The sequence below is a fragment of the Nicotiana tomentosiformis genome, chromosome 1, assembly GCF_000390325.3.
Source record: "Nicotiana tomentosiformis chromosome 1, ASM39032v3, whole genome shotgun sequence".
NCBI lineage: Eukaryota > Viridiplantae > Streptophyta > Magnoliopsida > Solanales > Solanaceae > Nicotiana > Nicotiana tomentosiformis.
The window spans coordinates 58,297,625-58,308,906 of record NC_090812.1 but is presented as its reverse complement, the minus strand read 5'-3'; the positions used below and the strand labels follow the sequence as shown (position 1 = coordinate 58,308,906).

Below are 11,282 nucleotides of genomic sequence, written 5' to 3'. Positions count from 1 at the left end.
ATAGCACTCAGAAAATAATTCTCAAGATCTTTTAATAGATTAGACAAAAATATATCAAAGAATATTGGCAAGTGATCAACGAGATAATTTCATGTGAAATAGTAAGTAGTTATCATCTCTTAATGAACCTAGGGATGATTTTGGTAAATTAGCAAGATCTTCTTTGTGTAAGATAATTTAGTCAATATGGTCAGCTCTAACTTACTATATATCTATCAAGACTTATATATACTTCTTTGGTAATTAGTTTTAATATATTGCCATTATGGTAAGTAAAACTACAGTATAACATGGAGGATCATTAATATCTTTTAGACATCAAATATTCCTTAATATTTGGTAAGCATTATATTTTCTCCACTATAAAAGAAGCACCCATACCATAGAGTTTCTCCAAGCAATTAGAAAAAAAGATTAAGGACAATAAACTCTTGTTCTATCTAGTAAACCAAGCATATTATGGCTTTTAATCTCCCTCTCATTTTCACTTTTATAGCTCTATGTTTGTTTAAACACTGCACTTGTGCACATGTTAAAACACTCAATGCATCTTTAGCTGGTTTTCAACCAGCTGTAGCAACATATTATGGCGCTCCAAATGGAGCAGGAAGTGGTAATTAATGATGTTATACTCTGAATAAAACTTTTTTATTAATGCATACAACATTTGTTTTCGTTAAGTTAATTTATATATATTAAAGGTTGATTTCGACACACAGTCAGGGTAATTAAACTCGATCTTTTTAATTGTTTTTATGAGATTTGTTATTAATTGGACCATACAATTAATTTTCATTTTTGTAATGCAAGATGGAGGAGCTTGTGGATATACAAATGCTGTATCACAAACCCCTTATAATTCCTTTGTATCTGCTGGAAATCCTCCTCTCTACAGGAAAGGCTTAGGCTGCGGGGCTTGCTACCAGGTCCATATTAATTCTTGCCCATAATTTAGTTTTTCGTCACTTCCAGTAACATGTTATAACATATTAAAATGCACTAACTAATAGTGCAAAAATTAATTTGCACTATCGGTATATATGAGTGAAATCCTTCGATAAATTGCTCTAATGTCTAAGACTTCATTAATTTGCCTCGTCAATATTATATACTCATGACTTGTACATCTTGTTCAATTATAGGTGAAATGTAATCTAGGCCCTTGCTCAGGAAACCCAGTGACTGTAACCATTACAGATGAATGCCCTGGGTGTTCAGGTGCTATTCATTTTGATCTAAGTGGAACTGCCATGGGAGCTATGGCCAAGCCTGGACAAGCTAACGCGTTACGTAATATGGGAAATATCCCAATCTCTTACCAAAGGTGCATACGTTTTTGAATAAAGTTATATATACTGACAGCACAAAGAATATTTCTTATAATCAGTTGTACTTGTTATTGTAGGGTACCGTGCGTATACAAGAACACAAATGTAGCATTCAAGGTGGATCCGGGATCTAATGCTAATTTCTTATCAGTAAATGTAGAGTTTGAAAGTGGAGATGGTGATCTTAATTTAGTGGAGCTTGTGCCAGCAAGATCTACGCAGTCAATAACTATGAATCATGTATTTGGGGCAACATGGAGTACTAATATTAACCCTTCAACACAGCCTGCTCCATATTCTCTTAGGCTCACAACTGAGTTCAATAAGAAACTTACTGCTCCCAATGTCATTCCTGTTGGCTGGAAACCTGGACAAGCCTACAATTCCAATGTCAATTTTTGATTGTATTCTTCAACACAAACACAAAAATAATGAGTAAAATCAATGTCACAAATATGACTTTGAAATGTTCTCCTTTTAGGAGTTTAATAAAATCTATCTTTCAAATATTATTATTCAAAAGTCCATTTGTTTTTTTAATTTTTTTTTTTTTTTGGTTGTTGTTGTTGTTGTCGTCGTCGTCGTCCTCTTAATTTATGATCCTCACAAGCAATGGAAAAAGAAAGGGGGAAGTACACGAACAACTATTCTTAGGTCTGCTATTTAGAGATTAGCCAGTGTTTGTTTTGTCTTGAAATTTAGATCTAAAAATCATAAATTCAGGACAATTCAGTACATTTATGTCCTAAAAAATAGCCGACCAAATTCATTATTTATATTTTCTATCCGATATATATATAGATTATATATTGATTATAGATGTATACATATATTACATATGAATTATGCATATATTATACATCTACCGGCTATTTTTAGTTTAAGAGATTAGGTATATGAGTATTTAAGTTAAATCTTCAAAATTGAAAGGAAAAATTAAAATTCATGACACATTGATTAATCCCTAAATAACAGCCATTTAGAGTGATTACCTAGTATCATTTCTACCCCACAACCCTCAAGTATTCACAATATCCGCCCACAAACAATCCATAAAGTTATGAAAATTTATTAGAGAAACCATCTCTTTTTTTTCCTTCTATCTTTTTCCTCTTTTCTTTTCTCTTCTCTTCATTACAAAACAACATCATTTTGGCCAATTCAGGAGACTTGTCCCTCCTCGTTTTTAGAGAACTACATTCTACTTCTATTTGAATCTACGAAATCCAATAAGCGCTACCACACAATAGCCTATAAGTAGCATAGATTCATATAGGGGTACTCCGGTTTGGATCGATTTTTTCCAAAAAAATAAATATCAAACCAAATAAGTCGATTTTTCAAATATTGGAAGAAACTAAATCAATTAAGTCGGTTTTTTATCGATTCGATATATGTCAGTTTTTGTCAGTTTTTCGTTTTTTCGATTATTTATCGGTTTTTTCTTAAATATGAGTTGTACACTATCAAACACATATTCCGGCGGACATTATCAACATAACACTATCAAATCAATTGCTCTTTGAGAAATCTATCATTTATCAAGATATATTGATGTTAATTGAACCAAATAGTAATGAATAATTTTAGGACTCAATTAAAATAAATTATTTGGTCGGTTATTAAAATTCAAAACCAAAACCAAATCAAACCGAAAAAGTATCGATTTGTTTAGTCGATTTGGTTCGATTTTTCGACTTTTTATGAACACCCACCCCTAGATTCATATTGCTACAGTCTAACATAAAACGAGGGCTATTGTATTGAGTAATACCTTCGAGCTAGGCTTCTTAGTACCTAAAATGCACTTTCCACCCTTTAAAACTACTCAATTGTTAATTGATACACCCAAAAATATATCTATCAATGTTGATTTAGAATAAGGTGCAAATAGAAATGGTGGATGAGATTTAATGATTAAAAATTTCGCTATCATATTATAACCGGTGCGGTTAGTTACCTTTTTTATAATATATCAATTAATACTAATCATAAAAATTTACCTTATAAGTGAGCTGATTGTACAAATATCTTTTTATGCCAATGCATAAAATTAGATTCTTAAAAATAAGAAACCAAACTATGAAGTCTCAAAGACAATATTTTGTGTGGAAATTAAAGAAACAGGTAGAACACCAAGCGATTTAACAGGAGAACGCATGAGGACTTTAGTGGTAGTAGTAGTTTTAATTTCTTGGCTAGAAATTGAAGGGATGTTAATTAATTAGCTCCCTTCACTATGTTTAAGTTTTTTCCTTCTATTTTTTCCCTCTTTTCTCTTCTCTTCTCTTCATCAGAAAACAACATCATTTTGGCCAATTCAAGAGACTTGTTGATGCCGTGCTATAATTCCATATATTTCGACGTTATTTACTATACTTGCTTGTTGTTTGGATGCTAATTTGTGCTACAATTGAACTTAATAGAGTTTATTTTACGTGTAAGAATGCTTGGACATGAAGTGTCACGACCCAAAATCCACTAGTCGTGATGACACGTAACCCAACTAATAACTATCTAATTTCAATAATATTTAACAGGACAATTAATCAAAAGAAATTATTTGAATCTTATACATTCCCCAAGAACTGGCAGTACGAATCATGAGCTTCTAAAAATATAGTTTACAAAGCTAAAATGAAATATATACATAGTCTGTTTGAAAAGTACATAAACAAAGTTTTATAGATCTAAGGCTACTACGAACAAGAGGCAACTACAACCGGGACGCGGGTATTTCTTCAATCCAACTCCCATCGAACACAACAACATCAGCAACCAACATCTGCACGCAAGGTGCAGAAGTGTAGTATGAGTACAATCGACCTCATGTACTCAATAAGTAACAAGCCTAACCTTAGGTTGAAAGTAGTAACGAGCTAACAAAAAGGTCGGGTACAACACCAATATTCCACCACAGTTCATAACAGAATAGTACAATAACAAAAGAGTATCTCAGAAATAAAAGGCTCAGTTTGTTCACAGTTCCAAAAAAATAGGCATTTCTTTTCAAGTATCTCAGTGAAAACCCAAATCTTTTTACCGAAAAAAGACAAAGTACGATTAAGTTTGAAAACTGTAATTTTTTCCAAAAACTCCTTTCAACAAATAGTAAGATGTTTCATTTTCAGATAGCATGAGAAAAAGTACTTTTCTATGCCTACATGTCAAGATACAGGTAAAATAATAAATGTCCCCAAAATCGGGTAGCAGAAGGAAGTGCATCTCTATGCATGTATCTCAAGTACGCATGTCAAATGCAATGTATCTCAATGATGAGCGCTCATGTACCCACACTCTCGGAGTACTCAATCTCATTGTATCGCATTCTCTCTCACTATGCTCAATGCTCAGCACACTCAATCACTCAGTGCTGTACAATACCTGCTACGGCGTGCAGCCCGATCCATATATGACCATAAGGCCCGTTACGGCGTGCAACTCGATCCACATATATATATAGTCGACTGCGCTCACTGGGGTGTGCAGACTCCGGAGGGGCTCCTTCAGCCCAGGCGCTATATTATTGTGACGTGCAGCCCGATCCAATATTATTGCGGCGTGCAACCCGATCCAATATTGTTGCGGCGTGCAACCCGATCCAATAATATATATATATATATATATATATATATATATATATATATAGCCTGCAAGGCTTGTTGCGGCGTGCAACCTGATCCATATAACATATAATCAATATAACATGCTGCGGCGTGCTACCCGATCCCAAAATATCACTCTCACTCAGGCCCTCGGCCTCACTAGTCATCAATCTCTCCAATCTCACTCATGGGCTTACAATGTCATGAAACTAGCCCGAGAATAATGATATGATGTATCAATAAATAATATTTGAGACTCAGATATGGTATGAATGCACGGATATGACTGAGTATTAAATATCAATGAATTCAGTGAAATGACAGTAAGAAACGACCACTATGGGTCCAAACAGTATCGGCATAATGCCTAAACATGATATCTAGCATGATTGACAGCTTAACTACCTTATCACATGGTGAAAATACGGATATAAACAAAGTAGGACCACTATACAGTGCCATGGAAACAACAAAGTCCCAATCCACATGGTGCATGCCCACACGCCCGTCACCTAGCATGTGTGTCACCTCAAATGCAACAATTCTCAATATATTAGAAGAGTTACTTACCTCGAACAAGCTAATTCCAACACCGAGCAATCCAAGCGATGCTTAAAAATGCCATCTTGGGCGTTCCGGCCTCCGAACGGCTCAAAAACTTACCAAAAATAACTCAAATACATCAAACAATGCTAAAGGAACCAATCTCGATCGAAAATATCAAATCTTGAATCAAAAGCCCAAAATTGGCCAAAAACCCAACCCGGGCCCGTGCCTCAGAACCCGACAACATTAACAAAATTCAACAACCCGTTCAATTACAAGTCCAACCATACTAGTTTCACTCAAATTCGACCCCAATTCGATGTTCAAGACTCAAAAATTCGTATTATGAAACTTTAGGCCAAAACCCCAATTTCCTCTATAAAATGCACAATCTAATTACCAAAAACGAAGATAGATTCATGAAATATACCCAAAATCGAGTAGAGAACACTTACCCCAATTCATATGGTGAAAGTTGCCTCGAGAATCATGTCACGACCCAATTTCACCTATAGGTCGTGATGGTGCCCAACACTACGGCTAGGCAAGCCAACTTAATAAATTAATCATTCATTGACAAAATTTAAAACCAAGAGAAATAACAAAACCCAAATTCTACCAATATGTGTGCCAAGACCTGGTGTCACAAGTGTATGAGCATCTAGTAGATTATACAAAACCTCAAATACTGTCTGAAATAAAAATAGACAAAATAAAAAATACAAAGAGAGACACTAGTAGCTGCAGAACGGATCAGAGGAACAACTCGTCACTATGCCCCTGGATAACGTGGGTGTAAGACAATAGGTCCCCCACTAGTACTTGCCTCAGTTCCGGCAAAAAAAGTGCAACAAGTGTAGTATGAGTACGTAAACAACGTGTACCCAGTAAGTATCAAGCCTAATCTCGAAGTGGTAGAGACGAGATGGCCGACTTTGACACTCACTATGGGTCAATAATAATAATTGAAATACAATTAGGATATTTAAATCAGCATGATTTACAGAATTTAAAATAATTTATTTAATCAGCGGAAATAATCAAAATCCTTCAAATGCAACAATTTTCAATATATTAATTAAATTCCCTCAATTCAAATAATTTCTAATTTATCAATTAAATATCATTTACAGGAATAACAAGTAATTCTTTAACAAGAAATAATAATAATTCATTAAATTTCAAGGATTTTTCAATTTATCAATTAGCTTTGCAAGCTGAAATAAATTATTAAAGTATCGTGTAATTATTATTATTAAGCACGATTTCTGCCGAGGATGTACAACCCGATTCAGAGTGTAGTGTACACTGCCGAGGGACGTGCGGCGCGATCCATAGATGCATCTATCCTGCCGAGGCATTCATCCCACTCCACAAGAAAGGAGGACATTTTCTTATGTACCTCCGGAAGGAGAGTATATTTATTATGAGATAAATTCGGGAGGAAAAATAATTTCTTATAACAATTAATTTATTTAAACAGAAAATCAAGTATACGAGATTTCCTTTCTTTAATATCTTTATCTAGCAATTCACAATATATTCATATATATCAATTAATATTAATTAATTCAGGAATACAATTTACACAAGTAATTCATGCTTTGAGTCCTAAACTACCCGGACTTTAGCATTTATAGTAGTTACGCACGGACTCTCGTCAACTCGTGCGTACGTAGCCCCTGCAATTAGCAACAATATTCAATTTAATCCCTATGGGGTAATTTTCCCCTCATAAGATTAGACTTGAGACTTACCTCGTCTCAAAGTCCACTTTCCGATTATCGCGTCGCATAAAATTCTCGATTCAATGCTGAAAATCCGAAACTATCCAAAAGTTATATAAAATAATTAATATATGTTGAATAATTCGAAATTCATCTATTAATTAAATTACTCTATCCAAAATGGTAAAATTCCTCAAATTCACCCCGGGCCCACGTGCCCGGATTCTAAAATGTTTTGTATGAAAACGTTACCCATAATCTCAAGAACTCAAATATATAATTTCTATCCAATTCCATAACCATTTTCGTGGTTAAAATCTCATTTTTATAAAAATCTAGGTTTTTCACCAAAACCCTTGATTTCTAAGATTTACTAGTTATAATCTACCCATAATCTATGTATTTAACTCAAAGGGTGTAGAATTAACTTACCTCCAAGTTGTTAGTTGAAAACTCCTCACAAAGAGCTCCAAAATCGTCCAAGTATGGAAGAAAATGGGCAAAAATGGTGAGTTCCCGTACTTTTAAGCTTTCTGCCAAACATGTCTTTCGCACCTACGGAAGTTGGAATGCACCTGAGGCTCCGGACCGGCGGAAAAGTCCTCGCAGGTGCGAGTTTCACTTGCCTGGCCAATTCTTGCATTTGCGCACAGAGCTTCGCACCTGCGCATTCGCAGGTGCGCAAATCGTCCGCATCTGCGGTGGATTGCCCCTCCCCTTTTCCGCTTCTGCGCTCAAAATCTCGCATATGCGAATGCCGCGCCTGCGAGCTTCTTTTGCATCTGCGAATGTTGCACATGCGACTGGCCAAGCACAGGTGTGATTATGACAGTAGCTGGGAGCTTCAGTTTTGGCTCCCAACTTCCAACTTGGTCCGAGCCTAGTCCGATTGACACTCGGGGTCCCCGAAACCCCGCCCGAACATACCAACAGGTTTAAAATCATAAAACGGACTTGCTCGAACTTACGGAACGTGTAAAACAACATCAAATCTAAGAATCATACCTCAAACCAAATTAAATCAAACTTAAGAACTTCAAGTTCTTCAATTTACTTCCAATACGCTGAAATGTACTTAAACTACCCGGAATGACACAAATGTTTGCGTGCATGTCTTAAATCACTATACGGAACTATTCCCAAACTTGAAATTCCAAACGGACTTCAATTTCTCAAAAACCTATTCCAAACAAAATTTAAAGAACTTTAAACCTTCAAATAGTTGATTTCCACTATTAAGCGTCAAAATGCTCCCGGATTCTCCAAAACCCGATTCGAACATACGCCCAAGTCCGAAATCATCATACGAACCTATTGGAATTGTCAAATCTCGATTCCGGGGTAGTTTTCTCAAAATGTTGACCGAAGTCAAACTTGTCTATTTAAAGCTAACTTAAGGAAATAAGTGTTCCGATTTCAACCCACACACTTCCAAATCCTGAACCAACCATCCCCGCAAGTCATAAATTAATAAAAGTATGTTCGGGGAGTATTACTTTTGGGAACGGGTTTCTAAAAGTTAAAATGACTGGTTGGTTCATTACATTCTCCACCTCTTAAACAAATGTTCGTCCTCGAACGTATTTAGAATAATATCGGGAGTCCTAAATAAGTGTGGATATTTGCTCTGCCTGTCTTCCTTGGCCTCCCAACTCGCTTCCTTAACTGGTTGGCCCCTCCACTGGACCTTTACTGTAGAAATCCTCTTGGACCTCAACTGGCGAACTTGTTTATCAACAATGGAAAATGGCTCTTCTTCATAACCCAAACTCTTATCTAGATGAACTGTGCTAAAGTCCAACATATGTGATAGGTCAGCATGATACTTCTGGAGCATAGATACATGAAAAATCGGATGAACTTCCGATACACTGGGAGGCAATGCAAGCTCATAAGCAACCTCCCCAACTCGTCTCAACACCTCAAATGGGCCTATAAACCTTGGGCTCAACTTGCCCTTCTTCCCGAATCTCATAATTCCCTTCATCGGCGAAACCTTTAAGAGAACTATTTCACCTACCATAAATTATAAATCATGCACTTTCTGATCTGCATAACTCTTTTGCCTGGACTGTGCTGTACGAAGTCGCTCCTGAATCAACTTTACCTTTTCCAACGCATCCTTTACCAAATCAGTACCATATAACTTAGCCTCACCGGGCTCAAACCATCCGATAGGTGAACGACATCGACGGCCATATAAAGCCTCAAGTGGAGCCATCTTGATGCTGGATTGGTAACTGTTATTATAAGCAAACTCGACCAAAGGCAGGAAACGATCCAACTGACCTCCAAAGTCAATCACACATTCCCTGAGCATATCCTCCAAAATCTGAATTGTCCGCTCTGACTGCCCGTCGGTCTGCGGATGAAAGGTTGTGCTGAGCTCTACACGGGTTCCTAATTCACTCTGTACTGCTCTCCAGAAATGTGAAGTAAATTGAGGGCCTCTATCTGATATGATAGAAATTGGCACACCGTGCAACTGAACTATCTCCTAAATATAAAGCTGGGCCAACCTCTCTGAAGTATACGTAGTTACAACAGGAATAAAATGTGCTGATTTGGTCAATCTGTCAACAATGACCCAAACTGCATCAAGCTTCTGCAAGGTCCGCGACAACTCAACTACAAAGTCCATAGTGATGCGTTCCCATTTCCATTATGGTATAGTTATCTGCTGAAGTAGGCCACCTGGCCTCTAGTGCTCATATTTAACTTGTTGGCAATTTAGACACCTAGCTACATACTCAACTATGTCCTTTTTCATTCGCCTCCACCAATAATGTTGCCCCAAATCACGATACATCTTCGTAGCACCTGGATGAATATAATACCGAGAACTGTGTGCCTCCTCTAGGATCTGTTTCCTCAGTCCATCCACATTAGGAACACATAGACGATCCTGGAGTCGTAGAACGCCATCCGCTCCAATAGTAACTTCCTTGGCACCACCCCTAGTACCGCTTCTCGAAGAACCATTAAGTGTGGATCGTCATACTGACAAGCCTTGATCTGCTCAAATAGTGAAGACTGAGCAACAACACATGCAAGAACTCGGATGGGCTCTGAAATATCCAGCCTCACAAGTCTGTTAGCCAAGGACTGAATATCCGAGGCTAATGGCCTTTCCTCTGCTGAAATGAAAGCCAAACTACCCATACTCTCCGCCTTTCTGCTCAAGGCATCTGCAACCACATTTCTTTGCCCAGATGATACAAGATAGTAATATCATAATCTTTTAGTAACTCCATCCATCTATGTTGCCTCAAATTTAGGTCCCTCTGCTTGAACAAATGCTGCAAACTGCGATGATCGGTATAAACTTCACAAGACACCTCATAAAGATAATGCCTTCAAATCATAAGGGCGTGAACAATCGCAGCTAACTCCAAATTATGTACCAAATAATTATGCTCGTGGGGCTTTAACTGACGTGAAGCATATGCAATAACTCGCCCTTCCTGCATTAATACACAACCCAAACCAACGTGTGAAGCGTCACAACACACTGTATACATTCTCGAACCGGAAGGTAACACTAACACTGGTTATGTAGTCAATGTTGTCTTGAACTTATGAAAACTTGACTCACAATCATCGGACCATCGGAACCGAACACCCTTCTGGGTTAATTTTGTCAAAGGTGCTGCAATAGATGAAAAACCTTCCACAAACCGACGATAATAACCTGCTAAACCCAGAAAACTCGTGATCTCAGTCGCCGAAGTGGGATGATGCCAATTCTAAACTGCCTCAATCTTTTTGGGATCAACTTTAATACCTTCGCCCGATACAATATGTCCCAAAAATGCTACAAACTCTAGCCAAAACTCACATTTAGAGAACTTAGCATATAGCTTTTGTTCCCGCAATGTCTGAAGCACTACTCTCATATGTTGTTCATGTTCCTCCTTGCTACGCGAGTAGATCAAAATGTCATCAATGAAGACAATGACAAACGAATCAATATATGGCCTGAATACCCTGTTCATCAGATCAATAAACGCTGCCGGGGCATTAGTTAAACCGAAAGACATTACCAGAAACTCATAATGACCATATCTAGTACGGAA

At 37.1% G+C, this 11,282-nt stretch overlaps 1 protein-coding gene across 1 annotated transcript; it reads left to right on the top strand.

The window, feature by feature from the left end:
* The first annotated feature begins 411 nt into the window (after positions 1–411).
* LOC138908515 (expansin-B15-like) lies at positions 412–1,829 on the top strand. Its single transcript, XM_070199201.1, has 4 exons — positions 412–613; positions 811–926; positions 1,143–1,324; positions 1,406–1,829. The coding sequence occupies exons 1-4, from the start codon at positions 460–462 to the stop codon at positions 1,728–1,730; spliced, it is 777 nt and encodes a 258-aa protein (XP_070055302.1). The 5' UTR covers positions 412–459; the 3' UTR covers positions 1,731–1,829.
* The last annotated feature ends 9,453 nt before the right edge of the window (positions 1,830–11,282 follow it).

What these genes read in the sequence shown, in the direction of transcription:
- LOC138908515 (XM_070199201.1), top strand. Translation starts at nt 460, where the DNA reads ATGGCTTTTAATCTCCCTCTCATTTTCACTTTTATAGCTCTATGTTTG. An exon ending in GCTGCGGGGCTTGCTACCAG is followed by an intron (nt 927 to 1,142) that starts GTCCATATTAAT and finishes GTTCAATTATAG; the next exon opens with GTGAAATGTAATCTAGGCCC. An exon ending in ATCCCAATCTCTTACCAAAG is followed by an intron (nt 1,325 to 1,405) that starts GTGCATACGTTT and finishes TTGTTATTGTAG; the next exon opens with GGTACCGTGCGTATACAAGA.